Genomic DNA, 25,579 nt, shown 5'->3' with positions numbered 1-25,579 from the left:
ATTGTGCAGTAAGGCACATTCCACAACTGTCGCAGTGATTTCCCGCGTCATTCATAATAACTCACGACTGAAAAGACTACATATGCATGCGCGCTGTGTACAATAGAGGCATTTTTTAAACCATTTATGACATATAGCCGGTCTTGGTTAATGAATAGCTCAACGAAACCGAGTATTTTGCGGGATACATACGAGAACGCTACACCCACTGCTAAATTTGCCACGCGCGCATACACCAACCGTCGGTGTCTCATGCGATTGAATGGGTTTGATGAGCATTATAGAGCGGACTGCAGCCTTACATCTCTTCTGGTCTTCGATAGGCCGTTGCCGTACGCAACGTAAACCGCATAGATAGCATGATACGACGGCGAGTACTTTATTCCAGAAATGACATACGAAAACTCATATACATCACTCAACACGGGCGTATAACAAAGTCAAAAGCAATTCACCCCATATATAGTCTAAAACAGTATACAGCGTGACACGGGCTGTACGATTAGAAAGACGTTGGTGGAAACTGAGTACTATGCTTCAAATAATGACTTAAACCAGGTGTGGCCAACCTTTTCTCCATTCACGGCCGCATTTCGACTATATACTCATGTATCCAGGGTATAGTCGTAATGAACGAGTTGGACGCCAAATACCGATGGTAAAGTGTCTATGTCCGATGTCCATTTCCGGTGAACTCCGGACTAATCTATTTACTGATACAAGCTTACTATACGCACCGAAATCTCGAGTGGTCACTGGTAATGCTAAGGAACTGGCGAAAAAAATTCAGATTCGCTAATGAACTTCGTCATTAATATTAGTAGTTTTACATATTACTATCAAACATTCACCATTTCTCAGCCTATGTGATCAGATTCACCGGTATAGAGTTGATGCGGGGGGTGTTTTCGAAAATTTTGGGCAAGTTATAAATTATGATGCATCTTCGGTGGGCCAATTGTTATTAGACACTTTGTTACGTGCTCTTATTCCTTGACCTCGAATCAGGATTGTCGGTATAGTGAGGAGCACACGATTCCGTGTTGGTACCTCCATATGAGGCGCATCATTTTCCTCTGCTGTTCGCATCTGTATTGTGGGGTTCTGATTGCAATGGGCGCTACTAAAGTAAAATCGAAAAATTGAACACACATTGAATCGCGCGCTCGGTATAGTGAGGAGCACACGATTCCGAGTTGGTACCTCCATATGAGACGCATCATTTTCCTCTGCTGTTCGCATCTGTATTGTGGGGTTCTGATTGCAATGGGCGCTACTATAGTAAAATAGAAAATTTGACACACATTTAATCGCGTACGGCGCGAAGAAAATTTCAAGATTAGTTAAAATCTTCCAAGAAACCGGGAGTCAATTTGTTAAATTCAAATTGCATGTCGACGGCCGCCAGCACATGCTAATTGAATTACGTGTAAACACGGCCGCAGGTTGGCCACCCCAGACTTATAGCTAAACTTGGAAGATTGAGCACAGCTTCTAGCGTCTGCTACCACTCGGCGTTGTACGTTCTCTCAATCGTTCGATGGACCTAAAAGTAAGCATTAGTTACGCTCCTACACAGTACACACGTTCGTTTTACGAAGGAATGATCCGGATTGGATGGTTATCGATAGATATGAAGATCACCACCGAAACAAGTTAACTTAATCGAAGTTACCCACAGGAGGACTATGTCACGACAAATTTACTCGTCATCTATGATTGAAGGAGTTCACAACGCTTGATGATCACGGGGCATTTGCTCCAATTTTTGCCCTTTTCGCCAATGGTTTTTGCTAGTGTATGTGGGGTTAATGGTGCTTGACTACTATGGTTTTGTGCACCAGACCACTTCGTAAGTAATATATCCGCAAAACTTAGACATTGTGAATCGACTTTGCTTGACATTTGCTGTCTTTGCAACAGGTTGAGGGATCGAGTGGTTGGGCTTATCTCTTATTGAGAAGTTATATCTTCCAACAAAAACGAACTGGACAGTGGATACTCTTCAGTTACGCAAAAGTGCCTCGAGGTCGGGGATATCTAAAACTAACAGGGAAAAAAAGTTTTAGATATCTCTGATCGAGGTCTATGTTTGACATGCCTGCTTTGAAATCTGAAGTCTCGGTTGTGAACTATACGGCCAGCAAACCGCGCGAGTCGGCTTACTATATAGATTGTATTCGTACAAATTAGTTATCAGACGATTTTAAGTGTCGCTCACGGCTCACGCAGATGTAGTCAGCGTTGGTACTCTCCACAGCTGCAACACCAATGGTCCGACCGAGGTCGACTCCAGAATTCCTATTTAAGTGTTGGAAGGTTATCTACGCTCCTCATCGCCATCTCATCCGCATAAGCGGTGTCTTATAATAACCTAGACGTGGGCCGTGCTACAAGTCGGCAGCTACGGAATAAAAATGAAGAAAATTGGCCTGGTGTAAATGACCATAGTAGCCGACAAACACCATGAATAGCAAAAACAACAACATCCTCCTATCCGTGAAGTTCGAAGACGATCACGAATCCTAAGGAGAAGTGGAAGTAGACTCAAAACAAAAAGTAGAAATACAAATATGCAAAACCTCCACGCTGATTCTGTTTGGCAGACAGATAAAATAACGAGAATGTCGCCTTTCGGTTTGTTACCTTTCCTTCACGCGCTCCTTGGTGGCGAAAAGCCGCTTTTGCGTCTCGCACAGCTCCTTGTGGACTTCCCGGTATGCATTAGAACTCTGATCAAGCGTCGTCAAAGTCTGCTGGAGGCATTTGCTTTTTTCACGCAGTTCTCCGATGGCGTTGAATCTCTCCTCGTCCTCTCTCTGTCAGATGAAATCAGAGGTGGTCAGTAACGGAGTCATGCTACTGAAGTACTCAAGTAGGTTTGTCTCCCTGTACTGATCACTCAAGTGGGCGTGTTTACAGAGTACTTCTTCCAATACTGCAACAGTTTCTAAGCAAAACTACATACCCTCTACAATTTGGATTTTGTGGAACGTGTTTTGAGATGTTTGGATCACGTTTAGGAATGAAATTGTCATATTAGCTGGGTCAAATTGGCCCTGACAGACTCGTACAAGGTACTAAATTTTCGAAATGCGCAACTAGAACTAAAATACTCACTTTTCGAAACTAACAACTAGAGTTATAGAGCTAGAACTACTCAAAAACCAGTATAGTTCGTTGACCGACAACTCACTAAATTGGTAGTTTGTACAAGTCTCGCACTGAACCACGCTAACAACTGAATATATTTTCGAAAATAGCACAGATTTGTAGTAGTGTCATTGATACTTTCGCTCTAGTTGAATAGTTGTAGTCACCTCCGATTGACCGCTAAAATTAGACCATCATTCGATCAAAACTATTTTTAGAAAATACTTAAGTACTGTGCAAATCTTCATGCTCGACTTTCACTTGAAGTCGTTTCCAAATGTATTGCAAATCGTTATACTTGTACATGAGTAGTCACTTCTATAATTGAGTATACCAACACGATTACTCTTGCCACACTGGATGAATTACAAGAGCCCACTTAGAAATGGGAAATCTTACAGCAGTCCGCGGCTGCAATGTTCCTCATATACGTCATACCTTGACATTTCTGATATCGAAATGGACTAGTAAAGCGGCAAGATAGATATCTTCTCCAAAGCTGTTATGCAACGGGACAGAGCGATAACCTGAAAAAAAGTATCGATAAGTCTTGAGTAGTTGATATTTTCGAAATAGTATACAGCGCTTCTTCCTACTTGATATAATCTAAGATGATGATGATCGTTATTAGCTATGGATCTTACTCAATCTGCGTTGGTCTTGCGATTTTACATTGCCGGCATTTCGCTCACATCAGCATAATTAGTCTACCTATATGAATGTGACAACAACAGCTATCATGGCGATGGAGATCATATCACGAAAGATACCTGTTCTCAAGCACGTCAGGGGAAGAGTGCGTTGCGCCAAGAAATTCGGATCGCCGAACATATCCTGGTCGTAAACGACAAACCGCAGAAAGCACAAGGGCGGATTGTGCACCGGGAATTCGAAAGATTCAAAGTACACCGGATTCAGGCCGTTGTCATCTGAACAAGATGCAATATTACAAGCAATGTTGTCAGACCACACACCTGTGCAGGTGCAAATGAGCAGATACAGACTCTTAATAAAAGAATATTGGCCTGGTGCAAATGGCCATTGTAGTCGAAGAACACCAGGAATGCAACAAACAACATCAATATCCTACATATGGTGATTACCTTTTCTGGTTGTTTTCACTTTATCGCAATCGAACTCACATCCGATAATCTCAATCTCTACGAAAGGCGATGGTATTCCCTTTTTCGACTTTGGCAAATGTCTTCCGCCTATCACCTTTTATATAAGCGAAACCAAATTAGTGATGTACACCAGACTTATTAACAGAGATGATAAAACTAGTCATCTCTAGTACTCAAGTAGATGTAGACATGAGGTCGAAAATTTCTATTCAAGAAGAAGCAGCTAACCACGAGTCAGTAAACATTAAGTATTCTAGGTCTAGTTTTATTAACATAATTACAAAAATGACCAGCAAGGCTCGTGCAGGGAACTGTAATTTGATTCACAATACATCGCTAATTTTCATATTGTGACGTCATTTCCATAGGTCATCACGAACGTACCTGTAAGTTGATGAGCAACGGATCCAAATCCGGTAAATGATTTTTCAGGTACGGATTGAAGTCTGGATTCTCAAAGTAAGCCGGCTTAGGGACGAAGCCGCTGTGTCCGCCCATTGAGAATCTGGCGCCGTTCAGTTGCATTGCTTTATCTGTCAAATCGAATGTTATATTCTTGCGTTTACGTTGGATCCTTTGCGTCTGACTTGTACTGGACTTCAAATTAGTTACAATCATTCTATAGTCATGTACTTTACGCTCGTATTCATTCATGACTTCCGTGATGTTCAGGGACTCAAAAACTTAGATGATCTTTGATTCGTCGATATCAAGTGGGACTTGGACAACTAGAAAATCTTCAGTTATTTCAAATTATATTAGAATTAGAATTACAGCTACACATTTTTTCAAAATTGCATTAGAATTAGACATACTGAATTCGCGAAAACTTGGACATTGAATCCATCTAAAAATAGTGCTTTGAGCTTATGAGTTCTCTTCGCCACGGTTATTCGAAATTCCATGTCGATGACGTCATAATTTGTGATACGATTGTTGATACGCAATGCGTTCTTCCAAATTCTCTACTATAGTTGCTGACGATTACCCCTGACGAGTGTCAGCCGAAAATATTCGGGTTCATTTCAATATGAAAGTATTATTCCATTGTATGCTACACATGAATCATGTGTCGGCTGATGTGATTATCGAAATAAGTCTCTCTCTCTCTCTCTCTCTCTATCTCTCTTGGTGGCTACTTGGTGCTTGGAGCGATCCTTACCGTTAGTCTGGAAGTTCAGAGCCACCAGTTGACAACCGCAATTCCACATGGGAACAGGATCGTAGTTCGAAGATTCCACCCGAGTTCCTTTCGGGTAAATCCTGGAGAACTGTTTATTGTTATACTGCAAGAAGCTACTGGCTTTATCCCGGCAGGCCAGCCGCTCGGCTTTATTTTCGGGGAACGACGACATCTCATATGCGGAACTGAACTCTGAAAATGTATAGTTCGATGCGTCACACACTGTTACCAGGATAAGTGCGTATCATCACCCAACAAGGCAATACGCGTAAACATATGCCTGTAATTATTGTGGGTATCCGACATACCCACAATTTCAATGGTCACGTAGCAGCACAACCTTGCCGGCCAATTACGCGGTTTGCAAAAACATGTGGGCTAACGTTATTTTCAGACCGTACTGATTGCTGACGTTTATCCGTACAAATTAAAGACAAGTTAAATCAGGCATTCTCAGCCTTTTACTCTCGTGGACTCCCACATTTTTGGGTGGTTACGTGGACCTGTTATTGTGACGTAGCTCGAGATAATTCTTGAACTTCCCGACCAGGTTTAAACTCTGAGTAGCCTAATGCGGCAATGTATCCAAAATCGCCTTTGTACTTAGCAAGTAATAGCCGCAACAGAACTCATTCTGTTGGTGAACAAGACGAAATACTGAATAGAATCAGTGCGGGAGTGCCGGTGTTCTATTTGCAATAGTAACTATCTGGTTATTGTCTGCTTGATTCGTACATACTCCCGAATCGTCAGTGCAGTTAACCCACACAGCGCATTGCGCAGTACACGACGTTCGATTACGCAGACGCGGCATGACATATGATGCAGCATCAAATTCTGAATTTACGCAATTCATTTGAACGGGAACTATATTCCAATGAACTTGGTGTGACTATGACGTCGTAGATCCGGAGTGATGGTGACGCCACAATGCATGCGCAGTGCGGACATAACATGAAAGTTCGACGCCTATGAAATCTACTTCGCTCCTTACGTATCATAGGTACACGGTATACCCACAGGAATTTGGGTATTTAGTTAATTCTGAGCTCACATTGGCGTGAAAGTGTAGTTTTGTAACAAAAAGTGCCGTTGACCTGAATTTAACACTAGGCTGCGGTGGAAATTGCTGAAATCCAAGATGATAGCTGACAGTGCATGTAGTGTTTATATATTGCCAATACGCTCACCTCGCATCCGCGGATCTTCTTGAAAAGCAACCGGCCGACAGTAGACCACCAAATCCGACAATTCAACAGCTATGCGCTTGTGTCTTTCGATATCCTTCTTCTTTTTCACCTATTGTGAAAAACTCCATTTATCCACCAACGGCCACATAATACCCGGGACAAGCATAGGCCTACTTGACTGTCTTTTCGGTCGATTGCGTCTTTAAGAGCCGCCACCCACGATAGGCCGTCTTCTTTGGAGGATGACGCTAGATCCAAGTCTTGCGATATGGCGTTGCAGCGGAGTTTGAATCGAAACCTCTGGCGTTCGGTCTCGAGCAGATCTGGCATGAGAAGCTTCTATCATTACCACATTGAAGGTGACCAACACTAACGAAGCGCCTCAGCAATTACTTCAAAGGTTGTCAAAGTACTCAAATAGAAGTAGAAGTAACACCACAATTTTCTACTTTATTACAAGTAGAAACAGCGGTTTCAAATACGTATATAGATTATACTTCAAGTAGATGAGTGAGTGAAAAAATTAAAAGTACGTGCGTACGTTTGATTTATTGAGCAACTTTGGAGCTTATCGCTTAATCAGGTTATTCGCGCCATGGTACTTGATCGATCTGGGCTTTTCGTACGACGCAGCGTTGGTTCGAGTCACGGGTCTGTCACGTTTCTGATTGCTGGATTTTTATCTGGGCTCCTCATCGCTGATCTCACTGCATATGCAGTGTCGTACGAAAAGTCCAGATAAAACTGCATTCAGAAACTCGGCAGAGCCGTGACTCGAACCAACTCCGACGCTCGTAAGTAGTTACATTTGCAAAAAGATTGATTTCGTCGATGGGTCTCGTACTTTTATCAATTAATCAGAGGCGGCTACTTTCGGAATTGCAGGATGCGACTTCGCGACTAACGAAGGATGACTGTAAAACTACCAATTGGTGCAATTTTCGGAAATACATCCCGTGAGTGTGATAGAGTAACGTTGCCATATTTTCGAATCGGGAAAGGAGGACACTTTTTCAAAATTTTTAGACTCAGAATACTGGAGTAAAATACGGCGAAAATGGTAAATTTTCCACGACATTGTGGTTGGTTGACTAAATAGATCAGGGGTGGCCAACCTTTTCAGCCAAAGGGTCACATTTGAATAACGAACCATTGCGCGGGCCACTAGACGCGCCAAGCGCGAAAATTTTTCGAAGTTCATAGGTCAATAATATTGTGACTTGACTATATTGCGGGCCTGCTGTGTATCGCTGGGCTCGGTTTACAAGGAATGGACTATTCGGTGCCTGGACATATCGATATCGAAAGCTTCGACCAACATTTGTCAATCATTTTGTGCCTAGGTTTCATAGTCGACGGTCTTTCTGCGAGCGCAAACACAAGATCGCATATGTTGAACGACACTTTGTCTCGTAATCGCGAATATAGTTAGACTCAATCTGATGCATAAGGCGTTCTTTCATTTTCACAAAAGTGTGACAATATTAAAAGCAAGAAATTGAGTGACAACATGTTGCGCGAAGCGTGTAGAAAATTTTTACTTTTGATAAATCGATCGCCAATTATTCTGCTTTATTGTAGTCTACGAAGATCTACCAAAATGTGACTGGCTCATGGATCTGCCAATGCGTCGAACTGATATTTTAATCAACACAACCCAAGTGTTACGGCCTGACTAATCAAATTTTTGGTTAGCCTTGCAAGTTCACAATCTGTGCAATCCATTTTTGATAATATTACTAATTTCGGAAATTACGTCGCGGGCCACTCAAAACCTTCTTGCGGGCCACGGGTTGGCCGACCCTGAAATAGATGGTCAACTTTCCAGCTCAACTCCAGAAATACAGTTTTTCTCTCACACTTTACATTGGTTGACTAAAAGAAAGGTCGTCACTTTCGTTCGAACCACGAATTTCCTATTTAGCGTCATTCATGCCCATTTTCACTCGAATCCGTCCACTTCCACTATCATAGCTTTAAAAGCTGTAAAGGAAGACGAATTGCCAAAAAGGAGGACATTTAGGCGTCCTCGGACGACCATTTTAAAAACCTCAAAAAGGATGACAAATCCTCCTAAAGGAGGACGTATGGTAACCACTGGCGTAGCCAGGGAGGGGCGAAAGGGGCAACCGCCCCTCCCAAATTTTTGGAAAGTTTTCGAAAAATCAATAAATATTACAGTATTTTTGGGCAGTTGAATGTAACCCAAAAATTTTCTTCGCGCTTCGCGCGATTTAGTGTCCACACGTGTCTTGATTTTATTATTTTATTATCAGTATCCCGAAAAATTAATTCTTCCGCCCATAGTTGAAATTAGCTGCATTCGAAATTGTAAGAATACAACAGTACCAGTAATAATACACTATCTATAGAGTATAGAGTATCCCGATGTTGTTGAGTTGATTGAGTATAGGGGTGTCAGTTCAGTATGGGGGTTTGGGACTGTTAGTTCCGTCAATTTCCGTTCCGGGACACACGAAGACATATAGAGTAGGCTACACGCGACTCCGCAAAGTGCCCTCCGAAAATGATTGACGGCCATAAAACCGACGCATGTGTTCCGAAGCCTTCGATATAGATATTCGGGTGCCTAAATGGCTGGCGCCTGCATGATGATCCTGTCCCTGCAATCAGACCCCTTCGACATAAATGTGTTTGACACAGGAAAATATCGCCACCTTCCGTTAAAAAAGGCTAATTTGAAATCGCACGAGTCTGATCAAAAGAGTTTTTTTTAATTTGATTTGTCATGTATCAGCGATTCCAATCTTTAAAGTAGCGTCAATCTTTACCAGAGGTTGCCAAATAACCGTGCTTCAACAAAGTAATTCAATTAATAAATATGGACACCGCACTTGCTCGTATACACGCACCAATATTATTGATCAATCTCTTTCATTTATTCAAAAATATTTACGCTCGGCGCGACTAGGCCCGAAATTCACACTGATTGTTCATCACTTAGTGTCAGCGATTTGGGCTCGTCCGTGAAACGATCGTCTAATAAAAGCTACAGTTGGCAACTGGAAGCTTCTATAGGGTATGTGTGTGCGTCTAAGAATTGTATGTATAAAAGGGTAGTGATGAAAATGGGCAATGGAAAGGTGTACGGTTCTGCGAGGTGTTCCCACGGGGGAGCTACCCTAGACTCATTAAAAATTTGCCCCCTCCATCTCCAAAAGATTTGTTTTTTTTCTGGCTACGTGGGTACGACCCTGCGCGTGAGCGATCTTTTGAATGGTGACAGCGTTCTACGCAAGTCCTGAAGTAACAGCAATAAATGACAACTGTCCCGCCCGGCGCCCACCATCTACAAATTCATAAATAGCTCGACGTGTGATATGAGCATATAGTTCAATGGATAATTACCTGCCCCCTGAATGTTCGATGACACCACATATATCAGCCCTACCGGTAAATCTGATAATTAAAACGTAGTTACAATATGCAAGTAACAATACAAGGTGTCGACGCCCGATATTTCCACCATCATTATGTCATCTCATCACTTTATGTCTGTGATTGGAATATATGCATAACGATCGCCCCAGATGCCGTGTTAAATCATCCAATAAGGGCCCAAGACCATATCGTTGTTACCTATTTTTTACTTATCTTTAAGGGGGGGTATTCATTTACGTCATCGAATTTTTCGCCCCTCCCAAATATTTTTTCTGGCTACGCCCTTGATGGTAACCCTATGATAGAGAGACTCTTTCGTCCAGTTATCAAGGCATTTCCCTCATAAAAGTGATACAAGCATATCGCGAGATCACTTCCTATTTAACAAAATCGAAAGTGTCAACAGTAAGTAGTTACGCCACTACACACGACGTGCCACCACAACAGTTATGAATACACTACTGATCGCGCCTGATTCCACGAAGCTAATGATGACCAAGAAGGGCGTGTCATCTCGAAGCATATGGGTAGGGTGTGTGACTGTGTGTCTTCGTCTTGGCCTTCTCGGAACACCTGAGACTGGCTAGCCGCTAAGTGAAACCCCGGGGTTCTTCGAAGTCGGGTTAAGAACCAGCGGATTTGAGTATGGAGTGGTGGAGGTCGATGTTTTCGAGGACCAAAATCATATGCCCCGCGAATACGAGCGATTTCATCAACGAGAATTACCGTTCCGATATTCTTCCACAGTTTGTACCGTGAAACGTCGACTGGTTGCCCGTATTATGTCATTCAAAACATGCCGCACAAACTGCGTTCATGTTCAATCTGTTCATGGAAACGGCATTTATATATACTCTGTGCAACAGGGATCGGTCCGCAGTATTGAATCAACACGCACTGTGTCATAGCGTTAACAAATTCGAAATCAGCTTGTTCAAGTACGGATTACTAACCTACCACGAGTACCACTAATATTCTTAGGTTAATAATCTATACTCTATAGTTTAAGCTTAAACTGGCTTTATATAATTTGTGTCACTGACATGCTAACTCTAATGGCTTCATAATGAAATGGATGCTTAATGACGATTACGATTAACCAATAACTCGGGTACTATCCCTGTCGATTTTCCCCAACCCTACGCTATCGTTCTCCTGCTCTCACTGGGCCAGTAATAAAAATTCAAGATGCGTTTGAGTAGAGGAAATTTAGATCCCTGACCAGTGGCCAGGCGCGACCGACATCAGAGCAGTGCTGCAGATACGCGCGAAGGTACGTCGGCGTGTCGACAGGGGAGACGAAATAGCCGATTCGCGAGTATCGCTTCTGAACCGTAACCTCATTACACAGTTTGAGTGAAAATTCATAACATCATCATCATCATCATTGGTTTATTAGCAATTTTATCAGTTCAATACACCACAAAAAATGCGATACAATGAAAAGACAGGAAGATGTCGAAGCGACAAGGAGTAGTCTATGGAATCTGACACCCACCTTGGCCTAGGCGATGTAAAGAGGAGGCATGCACACTGAATGAAAGTAAAGAAGATAGTATAGAAAAAGAATGCGACAAGAAATAGGGCGGCATGTCATGGGAAGCGAGATCGATAGGTCAGTCGTGGTCCGGATGGACTGTATTTATTTAGTAGTAATTGTTTGTATTTCGACTTGAATGTGGACATGCTCGTCGACTGTCTGATGGCCGGCGGGATACTGTTCCACACATCAAGTCCGGCATATTTGATGGAGCGATGATCTTTTCGGTCGATCATATGATATTTGGACGACGTGGACGCGCGTGTGTTGTACTTGTGCGCTTTTGATTCAGAGGTAAAGAAGTCATTGAAATATTCGGGGCAACGACCGCAGTGAAACTGATACATAAACTTGGCGATTTCTAGTTTCCGCATATCTTCTATGTTTAGGACGCCAAATCTCTTCAGCAGCGACTTATTGGATGGGCAGCCAGGCCCTTTTGGAGCCCTAGCTATGATTCGGAGTACTTTATGCTGTAGTTTCTGCAGTGGCTTGAGTGCAGTTTTACTGGCAGCCCCCCAACAGAGGATGCCATAATGTAACTTCGATTGGATTAAGGATTTAAAGAGTATCAGAAGAACCCATGCTGGCATGAAGCGCCCAAGGCTGTAGAACAGGCCGCACTTCGGTGATAATTTAGTTTCTAGGGACTGAATATGACTCTTCCAGGACATGTTCGAGTCCAGTAAAACTCCGAGATATTTGGCATTATCTGTGTTGGAAACGGGCTGACCAGCGATATTAACGGTTAGGTTATTTTTTGAATTTACTGTCAGCAATTGCGATTTCGAGGCGTTTATGCAAAGGTTGTTCTGGGCCGTCCACTCATGGACTTTGGGCATTTGGTCACCAGTCAGGGCATCCAGCTCTGCCGTCGAAGATGCGGAAGAGAGGAGGTGAGTATCATCAGCGAACAGTGTGGTGTTCAGTGAGGAGGTTTCAAAAATGTCGTTGACATATAAGGTGAAAAGGACCGGTCCAAGTACTGAGCCCTGGGGCACACCACAGGTCACCGGGTGAGGAGAGGACAAGGTGTCTGAGATCGCAACCATTTGTTGGCGTCCAGTGAGGTAACTTTTCATGAGCTCAAGTTGTGGGCCACGAAGTCCGTAACGCGCCAATTTCGAGATGAGAATTTTATGATCTACGCAGTCAAACGCTTTTTTTAGGTCGAGAAAAATGCTACATCCCACATTTCGCTTCTCTGAGATATCATAGTACTGTTCGGCCACTGTTAGGAGGGCATGAGCGGTTTGGTGTTTGTTTCGGAAGCCAAATTGTTGAGGGGAAATGACAGACATTTTGGCGAGGAATGAGGACAGGCGGGAGAGGAGCAACTTTTCGAATACAATCCCGATGCATGGGAGAACGGATATCGGACGGTAGTTGGTGACATTAGTTCTATCCCCAGCTTTGTGTACAGGGACTACTCTGGCTTTTTTTAGATAGCTTGGGTAGACTCCATTTTCTATCATGAAGTTGAAAAAATGGGCCATATATTGACCGATATGCAGGCCTATCATTTTTAAAAACCATGATGGGATTTGGTCATAGCCGTCGGCCTTGTGCGATTTCAGTTTGTGGATGGCTACTTCTACTTCGTATTTGGTCGTAGGTTCAAGCACAATTGACATACAAATAAAACAGAATCGAAACATGTATTCCAACAATGGCATTCAAATGACAACGCTCAATACATCGGCTGGCCAATTCAGTTCAGTTTCTCGGTCGATGTGTTCAATCGGTACTGATCCACGAACAGCGGTTTTCGAGCTGTTGAGTCGAATATGACAGTTTCGCTGAAGCGGTTTTTTCTGTTATTGATAGTGTCGAAATCGTTGTGATTGGTATCGCATTTTTCCAGTTGGCTTAATTCAATCTACGTATCCAGTACGTCACCAGTGTCATGAGCTTTTAAAAAAGCGCCCGCTTGCACGACAGTTGCGATGTGGTATTTTTTTCTTGCATGGGCGATGCTAAGTGCCTTAGCCTTCTTCCAATTCCGCATGGGCTCGGTGACAAACCGTCTCAGTGCCTGACCCCCTGCTTTATCCCTGGCAAATAGCCGACAACAAACGCAGTACGCCCCGTCTTGCAATGGGCTGTAGGCCAGCCATCTGAAGGTTTCGAGCCAACTTCTTTGAAATTTAAGTCGAACTATCTTTTTATTGACGCCATATTCACGAATCGGGAATTGAAAATCACGGTCCGGTTTCCAATGCCTAGTCATATACTTGAATTTTGTTTGGGCTTCAGCCTCAGTAGCACGGTCGTACCGATCGATGTCTGATTCAAAATGCGTCTGGCTAGATCAGGGGTGGGCAAACTACGGCCCGCGGGCTGCATGCGGCCCTCCACACCGTTCTGTGCGGCCCGCGAGAGTGCGAAGAAACTTATTGAAAATATTGACAAAATGCGTACTAAAAATCGAAATAATGCAGGAAATTGACTAAACTTTTTCTTAGTATATTTTACCATGATGATTCTAAAGCAGTGGTTCTAAAACTGGGGGGCGCATCCCCTTGGGGGCGTGAAATCATTTGTAGGGGGGCGCGAAGCTGAGCTAGACTGATTGCTCGACTGATTGATTTCTGACGCGACAGCCCGATCTCAAGGCCCACGTAGTATGGGAGATTTCAATTGGTAAACATCACAGAATACCTAAACGAGATTGACATAATTCAGATTACGAATGTGATTTCAGATTAGCCACTCCAGTTTTAATTATTTCAGTGATGTGCTCATGCCCATATAGAACGATTCGCGCGTGTCGTAGGTAGATTCGTTCTCTTTATGCGTAGAATTATGGTATTTATATTTTATCTACGCATAGTATAGAAGCGTGTTTGAAGCTAACATGGTTATGATGCTGTCAGCATTGTGTGTCCTCGAACTGAACCAAAAGTGGAATTAGATCGGATCGCTGCTCACAGATTTGAATTTCAATCCTGTTTCAAGAACCGGGACAACCGAATTTCATTTCTATAGTTTTGACAAGTTTGTTATTGCGGGCGACCAGCCTATGATATCTCGCCACTGTTTCGACGCGTGTACGATATCATCAAAGCAATGTTTGAATTGTTTTAAATGAGCATATACATATATGTTATCGCCATGTCCTCACTAAATACCAATATTGCGTTTTCGTTTATAATCCCAATTTTATATAGTGCGGCCCGCGAATGGATTCAGATGTTGAATGCGGCCCGCGAGCTCAAAAGTTTGCCCACCCCTGGGCTAGATTGTTCAGCACAACACGGTTCTTCGTCTTGAACATATTCAACTCGCCGCCTATATTCTGATGACAGACTGGCTTCTGGTTTCTCGGCTATCGGTATCGGTGAATCACATTTCACGTTTGCGTTCTTTGATGATGATTTGTGAAATGAAATAATCAATCTCTGTTTTCTTTTCTTCATGATTTCCCAACACTACCTTAAAACCCGTTGATCTGACCTCAATCGCTGCTGGTAGTACGATCGTATCGCGCGCACTGAATCGTGTAATTATCTTCACTACGCCAACACAGTCTCACTCCCTTGTTGCAGGACAGTAGTAAATCGTCTTGCGGATATTTAATTGATTCAAAACAAAATCGTCTGCATTAACCCATAATACGCAGAAACCCACGAAGAGGTATGATTCATTTGCGTGAATACCAGTACATGGCGATAATAGGTGGGAGACGCAAGATAACAGGATTAGACATAGGCCCTACGTTGCTAATCCATAACGCACTGAATCATATTCAGATTGTATTATCTCAAAGGGTTCCGCCTTAACATTGTGAATGTTTATGTGGCACGATACTGAGCAGAGGGACGTAACGATTTGAAAGCGAAATTATGTGATTGGCATGTCCCGCTGCGTCTCGCCTTGTTCGACTCGGTCAGAAATTTGCATTTGAAGCGTAAACCATGTTGGCTCATGTCATTGTCTCCCTTGGGGTAACCCTAGCGCACGCGCAACGTTACCGAAATACCTGGCTGTACATTGTCCGTTGAAGGCTGGCACCGTACGCCTACATACCGATTTGATTAAATAATATTTGCCACGTATTTGCAATATTAGAAAATGCCATAATTTTAAACAATTATATTGGACTCGCCCAAAAAATAATTGCGGACCCCTGCACTCATGCGCTGTTGCGAAGACCTAAAACAGGTACATACCAACCGTGCAGCAGGCAAGATCGATCTCTCCTTCTTGGATGTCTCCCAAAACGGTAGCACCCTGGAGAGTAATTATATATTCCGAAAATGGTCGCGAGCGAGAAGGCAAATTGCGACTTACACTTTCCTTGTCCAGCTCAGCATCGTTAGTCAGCAACTCTTCCACGTAATTGCTTGGGAACCACGCCTTTTTCTGACCGCCATAATCGCCACGCCACCTCAAATATGCTATAAGTTTTTATATACTCTCTGTGGTTTAGCTGAAGATAAATATATCCCATGGTCATTTCACATGACCTAATTTAATAGATTTATCGCGTAAATCGGGACGACCAGCAATCAGCAACAGAATTGCAATCATAGGGCCATGGTGTGGCGATATGCGTCGTAGACTTGTGCGATAGAACCAGTTGAAAAGAAACTAAATCCGACCACTGACCACATCAGGGTAGCTATTTTGTGGTTCATGGGAACTACTTCAATAATCCGAACATACTAGAGTAGCGATACCCAATATTTGTATATACATTTTTGGTTTGAATGCAGAAACAATAGGGAAATAAAAGTAGCCTAACCAACGATTACTTACCACCCGCCATCCTCCTTGAGCACGTTAGTGATTATCGCATGCTTACAGAAAGTTAGCTCATCGTTTCTCGTCGCTTGATAATCGTACACTGCTTTCGCCGTAACCGTGAACGTGTCCACGGACACATAGTCTCTGCTGATTTCACAGTCCTGGCATAAATCAAGATCCTGAACGCATTCACATGGATTATTTCGACCGCACTTAGAGTTTTCCAGTTGATTTAGATAATACCAGCATATTTTTCACGAGAGATCTGGTGATTGGGTAAGTGAGTTTGGTCCTTCGATATAAGTCGTTCTTCTCATAGAAAGATATGATTTCGGGTAAGTTTTCAAAAGTGGAATTCCCCACTCTGCACAGACGTCCATCCCTAGTCACTCTGCAGTGTTTTACTTCCCTGTTTGTTCTGTAACGGTAATTGGTCGCGAGGATAACATGATACAAATCCGAACTAATTAGTAATACAGAGGCATTATCAACACATCTTGTCACGAGTTTGCTGATATCGGACTTAAAAATCTTGTCTCAACATCAGTAATCACTCTTCATACATTTAGCGACCAACCAGAAGACTCGTGGACTTTGCAGTCTGATGAATAATTTAGTTCGGATATATTTTAGTATATCGATAAGAAGTGGTGGATTTGACATACGTTTCATATGTATGAGATTGCCAATTCAAAGCATTTCATGAATATATGCTATGATAGACCAACGATTTGAAAACTTAATACTCGTGGCGACCCAATAACCAATGCACTCACAATTTAAACGATTTCAAGATATTAAAATGGAATTGCTTTGAATTTGCTCAAAATCACACAACACTCAACTGAGTGGAATAATTTGCTGGTCGATTTTGCACAGACTATGAATCCGTGGCACATGTTTACAATCGCAAATGCACATCTTACGAAACCACTTTAAACACGGAAAGGGAGGAAGTGTGCACTATAGCTGTGTTTTAACGGCAGAGACACTAAGCAACCACCACGTTAACGAGTCAGCACCAACAATTTCCTCTCCGCGCAATAACGCAATACCGAACAACCAGCTGGGAAGCCTTGAAAATCTATTGATCGACTCGAGAAGCCAGCCAGCCCAGTAAACTAGAAATGTAATTCTGTGCTTTTCAAAACAACAATTTACAGGAGATTTACAGGTATGATATCTGACGCGATAGAGAATACTTGACAGTTGAACGTAGCCGTACATTGGCTCATTATTCGGCGAATCTGCTGTTCCTGCATTACCAATATGCCAAGGAGTTGGACCGTGAAATATTCAACAACTTCCACGTGTCTTCGCGGTGTCCAGCTTGTTAACTCTACACAGCTCTACACACGTTGTATTCCGCCCATCCTACAGATTATCGAGTTTGTACTGCAACGTTATAAATGTGGCCCAATTGTCGCAAATAAACTACCATTACGATTAGAGCACGAAAAAAAGCCGTTTTCGAGATTATATGGTGATAATGAGAGAAATTTCACAGTTGTCATTACTTGAATGATATAGCGTAGTTGGAAAAGCTCTCACAATCATCCCTACATTTCCGCACAAGATAAGCTCCGTCAATCTCGATTTGACGAATCGTACATTCCGCGGAATTCCTGTCCATCTCTTCAAAGTACCATCTGCAAAATTTATCAGCTATGATTCAGTTCCAAGATACCAATTCGAAGGGTAGCCTCACTCTTTGTCAACGTGTGCGTTTGGCTGGGCAACCGGGTCCGTTAGTTTCAATTCGAAGCTGGTGTGGTCACTTCTCAATGGATGGTTCATATAATGCCAGATAAGACTGTACAAGCTTTCGAAGGTCATTTGCGGAACGAGAAAATACACCGTGCACTCTGTGTCTCGACGCGAGTGAATAAGCGAATGGCAAACGCGACCGTTGTAACTGAAAATCGAGGATAAGATAGTATAGCTGACGTCGATGTCTCGTACTGCTCTACCACAGTCTTGTGCTCAAGATATATTCGTGCATTCGTTTGTTCAAAACCGAAGATATTAGTGCTAGGGCGTATGTCGGTTGTTGACGTGGTTCTACATGAGTGATTCATCAACAATGACGCGACTCAGCATGCTGGCAGATTCGCGGGAGTGTCTCTGCCACTGTTGTTATCAACAATGAGTGAGTGGGGTATATCAACGTATAACGAGATTCAGTATCACTCAGACGTGATAAAAGAAGTCAGCGGTGACTCAAATACAATTACAAGTAACGACGCAAATTTCTACTCAATTACAAGTTGAAGACACCTCAAAACTACATCAATTGAAAACAGAAAAAGCACTTATTCGAAGGTATGGCTACATCCGGAATCGCAAGATGCATGTTCACAACACACGCAAAATGAATAATGACACGATAAATAGGTGCAATCCTCGACAATATGTATAGAGTTCAGAGGTGGTCAGTAACGAAGTACTTCTACTTTTTGGAAGTACTCAAGTAGTTTTCCTCTACTTCTGCTACTTACTCAAGTAGATCTGTTTTTCTCTACTCCTACTTCGTTATATTTTGTGATCTGCTTACTTACTTTTCGCTATTTTCAGTTTGTCAAGTAGAAGTAGTCTAATCCCCCAATACGAAAGATAGCCTGAGGAATTTCGGGGCTGTTTTCACGGAGTACCGTCATTTAATATACATAAAAGTCAAGTAAAGCCCAGAAATTTTGTTGCGCTTCGCGCACAGTAATTATAGCGTGACAGATATGTTTTCATGAAGGTATCAGTGAATATAATTTAGGTATCGGATTGCTTGGTTCCGCTCACACCGCATTGTCGCCCATATCAAATATTTCATCACGCAGTAAATATGGCCCACTATAACGTTTGAAACTACCGTTTCGCAATCTAGCAATCCCTATCATATCGTGATCTACAAACCCGTTACGTGTCTTGCTAATCTGGAAAATTCAGCTTTTTTGAACGTTACACCTGTTTTAGCAGATCACTTTTGAAGCTTTATGGACAAAAGACATGAAATATATTTTCCGCTTTTAAGAAGTGGTATTTGCATTTCACTTTCAATTGCGATGCGAGTACCATACTTTGAGTTTTACTTACGTTCAGTTCTTTTGTCTGCAGAACATACATGTTGAAGCATAAAAGCAAATATAGTAATGCCTCCCTTTTTCGAAAATAAAGCTACACTGAATATAACTTACGATCCACAATATTTGTTATTAACTTATACTCATCGCGCAAAGTGATGAAACCGTATCCTATACAACTTCTACGTATTGCTCTTCGCCTAAACATGGGGCCTTATAATATGGGGCAGGGCGCCATGCCATGGTATTCTCTAATACGGGTTCTTCTAGTAAACAAAGGGTTATAGTATCGCATTTTTATATCAATACTATAATTTTAATTTGCATCCCATGATGCGAACGAATGCTTATTCTGTCGAAAATTGATATCTCCTGGGATGCATCAAGACGGATCAAGCTCTCTGCACCTTCCGCATAGCTCAATTCGCAGCTTTTGACAGTCCATGCGAACGCATTAAGACTGTTTTCAAAACTACTTATTTACTTGAGTAGATTTAAAGTCAGGCAAATCTACTTCTACTTCAAGTAGTTTGAGGTGGCTAATTGAAGAAGTACTTCTACTCGTACTTGAGTAGATTTTTCGTCGCTACTTCTACTACTTGAGTAGCTTACTTGACTACTTTGACCACCTCGAGAGTTACAGTGATGAAGTATATCTATATCACAAGCACATTCAGACTATGACACTCATAAAAATGTCGCGAACTTATCTTAAAACTACTTTCTACGTTTCAAAATCCAAGGTGCAAAAGGTTAGTAATAATGCCGGAAAACTGTCAAGCAAAAGTGGTTTTAGTCCAAAACATAGTCACTTGAGTAAGTAGTGTAGGTTGGCAAAGCCTACTTGACAACTCCACAAAAGTAGAATTACTTCTTTACGGACCAGCTCTCGTATTATTGTTATCGCCCGACTAAAAGCAATGTTCATTGTTCCCTTACAGAAATGACAGCGTGTAATTTCCTATGAATGTGAGACTATCTCGAACTAGAAAACTCCCGCTAGGCCCGCCGCAGTTGTAGAGTAGATCTTGTGATGTCGCGCGGTCCTGGCTTCCGTGATACCACTTTTCTCCGCAGTGAAGCTCAGTCAATTCTGTATTTTTCTGAAATATATTGGTTCAATAGTATGGAATTTGTATGTAAGGTATAGGTAGTCAATAGTAGAATTACATCACGGTTTTCTCCGAAACAAGTGTCGTCTTCGGCCTTTTTCTTACTCGCGATGGGTCGTTCGGCGTACACAAGCTTTCCTTCGGTCAGTACGAAATAATGCATGGTCCATTCCTAAAGTCGGTACAAATAGACATCAGGGTGTATTTTAGTGGAATGTTGAAGACAACAAGCCTTTGTGGTCTGATCTTGCATGTAAAGTAATCCTTCTTTCAGGGCGTAGCGTACATCCATGTTGTCACCGCCTAACAAAAGTTAATCGGATTTACCAATTAACTTAATTCGAGATTGCAAATTTCAAATAGCATATAATTCACATATTCCTAGCGGGATAAAATAGATCAATTTATATTGGACATATATTCTATAGATACCTGCATCTTCACCCCTCCAAACTTCGCTTGATCTGTTTTCATCCGACAGCTTTTTATGCTGCCAATAACATCTCATATAGTCTCAAACGTTTTACATCATATACCTAACTCTTCATACTTTTATAATTATTTTTCTTCTCAATTGATTTGGCGATGGTAGCCTTGTTTCTTCGCTTTCCACCGGTTGTCTCAGAAGCATATCTGAATGGTTTCGAGACATTCAATGGTATATATTGCATGGTTGCAAAGCCTCTGTCTTACCGCCGAATATGTCCACGAACAGGGCCGCCATGCGACGCTGCTGTGTTAGCTTGCAGTGGTTTTCAATGGACAGAATCACGGGTAGGCTAAAATATATTCCGACATAAGTCAGGCCAAAAGCCTTGCTCGAGTCATGATATTTACTCAGAGACTGCAAATGCGTGTTCTTTTATTGTCTTCAGAACGTCAACGAATTTTATCTTGGATGTGAACGTGTGCCCGTGAAAAATAATGGGTGTACCATCCGGACCATCCCAGCAATCCACTTAAAAATATGTAAAATGGCGACTGATTATGGAAACGCTGCAGAATACCGACATCGCTAGCTTACATTCAATACATCGACAGCCCATTCTCAAACATCTTGCGTACGCTTCGCATGACGAATCGCTGCTTATCTGATCTCCGGTAAGATATCTAAATAATGTCATAGTAATCAGTGCCAACCACCACGATTGATTATAGTCTCCACCATACGTATTATGAGATGACGATATCCAATAATGAGACATTGGACGATCGTATTCGACTTCATCGAAGGTTATTTTCTTGGGATCGACGATTGAATTTTCATTGCTGAAAAGATAGGCGACCACCTGTAATGTAGTCAGGGAATTAGATGTCGTGTTAATAGTCGATTTCAACTAAAAAAAGTACTTCGGAAGGAGCCATACAAAGCTGAGGCGGTCTTTCGTGTCCAAAATACGCTTTCAGATATTCGTGCACGCGATCCAATTCTACAGCCCAGTCTTCCTGCATTCGAAATAATTAGGTTGAATTCAAATAATGGGCTAAGCCGATTTCGTACATACCTTTTGCTCCGAAGTAAGAAAGTTTTGGATGTCGATTGCTGTGATGTTGGCACTGAACGCACGTGTGTGTAATTCAGATTGAGAAAATTTGATCGATAGACGAAAACTTAAATATTTACTGCAATTTCTCTTCTATATAGCATAAGCATCGAACGAGAAACGCGAATACACAATAGCCGGGCATTCACTGTGGTCGTTTTCCGTATTTTGAAAAATGTGATATGTAGGCCTACTTAAAAATGCCATCATGAGAGACATGAAGTCAATAGTGTCGAAGTAACTAATGATATCCTTACCTCGGCGAGGAGTTTTCCTTCACAATGGATATTATCCCTTTTTGTCCGTCCAAAATCAGGTTGTAGTAGAGAACGACAAATCTATCAAATCCGATCCATCCGCTGCCTTTGGAATCTGCGACCTGTAATATATTGCGACATGCACAATTTGCACGTGAACGCCTCATGAGTATTATATTTGCATTGTTCGATGCGATTGGACTAAAAACGACTGCAATCGTCGTTCAGAAAGAATTGTAGCAAATATATAAACACGAAGAATCCTAAAATACCTCGAATATTCCCTTCAGTGCTCGCGTGGGACATGGTTTGGCGTTGATGCTAGATAGCCAATTTCTTATGTTTCGTAAGTTCACCCTGACAAAATAAAATCAATGAATTTCGTCCCAGTATTAATATTACTACTAACAGTAAATTCGCAATAGCTGCTACCGTCGTTTCTTTCCTTGTGCGCACAAGATGATATGAGCACAAATGATAGCTATATTTCGTCACCAGTAAAGATGTAATTGTACGCTACTCACCGATCTCTGATACTTATCTTGTCAAATTCTTTTCGCAGCCACCTAGAAATATCAAATCAATATTTGCGACAAGTCTCTCAAGTCGGTTGTTGGTCGTGTTGCATTTGAAACAAACGGTATTATAAAACACTTTGTTTAAAACATGTTTTAAACAGTGTTTTAAACAAATGCCGTTTTAAAAAAAAATTGTTTTTGTTTCAAATGTTGTCTAATTATGCCATAATTGTGTAAATGCGGCCGAAAAAAACATGTAGTATAAGCCTATGGACGATTTGCACCCAAAATAGTCGAGGTATACGATGTGGGGTGGCTGGAACCCTCGAAATCGTCGTTGTTTCAATAGTTTTTGCACGTAGATATAGATCATTGGTACGGAATGGGTGTTCTGATGATGATGACCCCAGACCGTAAAAATGCTGCATAACGATACAGTCCTGGTTAAAGATATTTTTGGCCTGTTTATGACAGTGATGGTAAGCCCTTTTCGTCGAAGCAGCCACAGTTACCCTACATTTTCAATTGTCAATGTTAATCCACTATGACGTCACAATTAAATATTTGTGACGCCATGGCAAAAAAAAAACAATAGAAAAACTTGCTCTAAGCGAGGGTCTTGTTTTAAACATGTTTGTTTTAAATTGATTTTTGTATTAAATGCAACCCTAGTTGTTGGGATATTATTCCAATTGACAAATGTTCAAACTGTCGCAAACTGATAGCTTGTGGAATGAAGTCATTGAAACGGGTTCCGTTAATACTTACCAGCGAACTTGAGCTGGATAAGGCGCGAATTTCGAGTCCGCCACTAAATACGAAAGTCCTCTAATCCAGACATCGTATTCCTCTTTGTTACGAGCTGAAAATATACAAAATCACGGTGGTATCTATAAGCAGGTGGTCAAATTAGTCTATTCAGGTAGAAGTAGCGATTTCAAGGACATGTCAAAAGTACTTCAAGAAGAAGTAGAAAATGAAGATCTGAAAAGTACTCAAGTAAGTAGTTTCAAAAGCAGATTTGGTCAATGAGTCGCAAGCTGAAATTCCATTACGTGGATCAGGAGACACAAAGATAATGGTATGACGAAAATCTTTCGGTATGCTACGAAGTCTGCACGGGGTAACTACTGCTACCTACCGGAGACAGAAATGATCCTGAGGGTGAATTCCTGCCCGTAATGGATGGAGAAGCACAGTTGCTCATCGATAGAATCCTCTACTAGCCTCTCAAAGTCGCGGCACGATTTTCCCTCTCTGATTTCGCGAATTTCTTTAATATCGATGGATCCTTCCGCGTGATGATGGCTCCATAAGACACGCCGTGTGTCCAAGTCGATTTGGAAGGTACATGGCTCACTTCTATTTTTTCGAATGCTGAAATTCCGCATCAGACTGCCCATTTTCAACCGTCTCAACACGTCAGTGAGGTCACGGTCGTCTGTGAATTCGGCGGCCGGGAATCCAGGGATAGCGGGCCACTGCTTCAGTGCCACATCCATTTCAAGCTTCTCCGACAACGTGCGAATACGTAAAACAAGCCTAATACCTAACTACAGCGATCTGGTTGGAGAAACTGCGCGAATGCAAAAGCATGGTACAGTAGTACACTAGTCATCTAAGGACGAATTTTTGTGCATGGTGCTTGCCTTCCTCAGTCTCTCTCGATTGCCAGGCTGCTACGCCAGTCGAATATTTTATATCCGGCACTACCTGAATACACCGTATTGCAAATTGCTCAATCCAATGTTGCAAAATGTTCCGATGAATTGTACTGCGGTATAAATGAAAATTTCGCCCTGGAATTCAATACCCGCACTTCGTTATTGCCACCAATACAACCACAGACTCAATGCAAAGCGCCGCCGCTCGCCTGGTTATTGTCAGCGGCATCTTCGAAATGTTTCCTGAATGGCTTCAATATTTGCCTGCAAGGAATCGATATAGATTGGCGATTCAGTTAACCATTTTAATAAGAGTCGCAATTTCATGATGGTATTCCCACCTTCGGGTATACGTGATGTAAACGCGATTTTATTTGCCAAAATATATGAAACTCAGTGAGAGCTATTCGTGCTCTTTTGCTACAGCAATGTGCCTATACTTTTATCATTTCATGTTCGAAGGGATCATGGAAGTAATAGGCATTATCAGGTACTACGACACGAAGAAATGATGAATTAACGAATCCAAATGTTGGAAACCTTTCACAATTGTCTTTCGGGATGACTTGAAACGGAATGATGTCTCACTTTTATTATGAAACAAAGTTTTGAAATTACAATGCTTTCATAGTTAGTGCTCATTGTGTTTCAATGTTACGCCTCTATGAACTTAGTTGAACCTAGTACTGCTAGCAGAGTAGAGGATACCGCGAGTGAACCAACACCGAAATGGGAGTAAAGACCTTTCATATGTTCATCTCATCCGAAGTACTACTCCACTTAGAAATAACATAACTCCGATTATAAAATACATTGATTGCGAATTATTACAAGAGGGTGATTTGGTTAATTTTGGCCAAAGCCAGTTACAAGTCACTGAGGCAAAAGTGGCGAGATAACGTAGTGGTATAATTCACAGCTGCAACACCAATGGGTTGGGTATTATAGTCCGACCGAGATCGACTCCAGAATTCCTACCTAAGTGTTGGAGGTTTATCTGGGCTCCACATCGCCTTCTCATCCGTGTAAGCGGTGCCTATAGAAGTGGGCCGTGCTACAATTAGGCAGC

At 42.0% G+C, this 25,579-nt stretch overlaps 2 protein-coding genes and 1 long non-coding RNA gene across 4 annotated transcripts in view; 1 reads left to right on the top strand and 2 right to left on the bottom strand.

Annotated features, from left to right (window-relative positions):
- Positions 1-25,579, bottom strand: part of LOC145456953 (gonadotropin-releasing hormone receptor-like) — a 126,418-nt gene that overhangs the window by 64,014 nt on the left and 36,825 nt on the right. The gene's annotated exons all lie outside the window — the stretch shown is intronic.
- LOC145456686 (1-phosphatidylinositol 4,5-bisphosphate phosphodiesterase gamma-1-like) lies at positions 364-24,678 on the bottom strand. 2 transcript variants are annotated; one of them, XM_080334787.1, is made up of 31 exons: positions 23,988-24,676; positions 23,615-23,708; positions 22,853-22,894; positions 22,601-22,685; positions 22,329-22,450; positions 22,033-22,084; positions 21,878-21,973; positions 21,698-21,816; positions 21,552-21,637; positions 21,365-21,485; positions 21,221-21,306; positions 21,078-21,160; positions 20,960-21,017; positions 20,760-20,830; positions 20,586-20,699; positions 20,355-20,518; positions 18,050-18,256; positions 17,859-17,990; positions 16,585-16,759; positions 16,354-16,520; positions 15,886-15,982; positions 15,765-15,825; positions 6,825-6,973; positions 6,651-6,759; positions 5,440-5,652; positions 4,662-4,810; positions 4,257-4,371; positions 3,924-4,082; positions 3,592-3,680; positions 2,647-2,819; positions 364-1,546 (listed from the first exon to the last, which is right to left on the bottom strand). In XM_080334787.1, exons 1-31 carry the CDS (start codon positions 24,346-24,348, stop codon positions 1,495-1,497), a joined length of 3,801 nt encoding a protein of 1,266 aa, XP_080190913.1. In that variant the 5' UTR covers positions 24,349-24,676; the 3' UTR covers positions 364-1,494. The 2 variants fall into 2 exon arrangements, with proteins under 2 accessions (XP_080190913.1, XP_080190914.1); XM_080334788.1 differs by lacking the exon at positions 18,050-18,256 and having other exon boundaries at positions 23,988-24,678.
- LOC145456689 (uncharacterized) lies at positions 23,016-24,583 on the top strand. The gene is made up of 2 exons (XR_013920684.1): positions 23,016-23,845; positions 23,911-24,583. It is a non-coding gene; the product is annotated as an uncharacterized LOC145456689 (long non-coding RNA).

This window comes from Botryllus schlosseri, chromosome 15 (assembly GCF_051294905.1).
Source record: "Botryllus schlosseri isolate E-star chromosome 15, Bs_hap1, whole genome shotgun sequence".
Classification (NCBI taxonomy): Eukaryota; Metazoa; Chordata; class Ascidiacea; order Stolidobranchia; family Styelidae; genus Botryllus; species Botryllus schlosseri.
Note: the sequence above shows the minus strand (reverse complement) of the source record. Positions and strands in the feature narration are given on the sequence as shown.

What these genes read in the sequence shown, in the direction of transcription:
- LOC145456686 (XM_080334787.1), bottom strand. Translation starts at nt 24,348, where the DNA reads ATGGATGTGGCACTGAAGCAGTGGCCCGCTATCCCTGGATTCCCGGCC. An exon ending in TCTGAACTTCCAGACTAACG is followed by an intron (nt 4,811 to 5,439) that starts GTAAGGATCGCT and finishes TCGATTTGACAG; the next exon opens with ATAAAGCAATGCAACTGAAC. An exon ending in TCGATATCAGAAATGTCAAG is followed by an intron (nt 2,820 to 3,591) that starts GTATGACGTATA and finishes TTCATCTGACAG; the next exon opens with AGAGAGGACGAGGAGAGATT.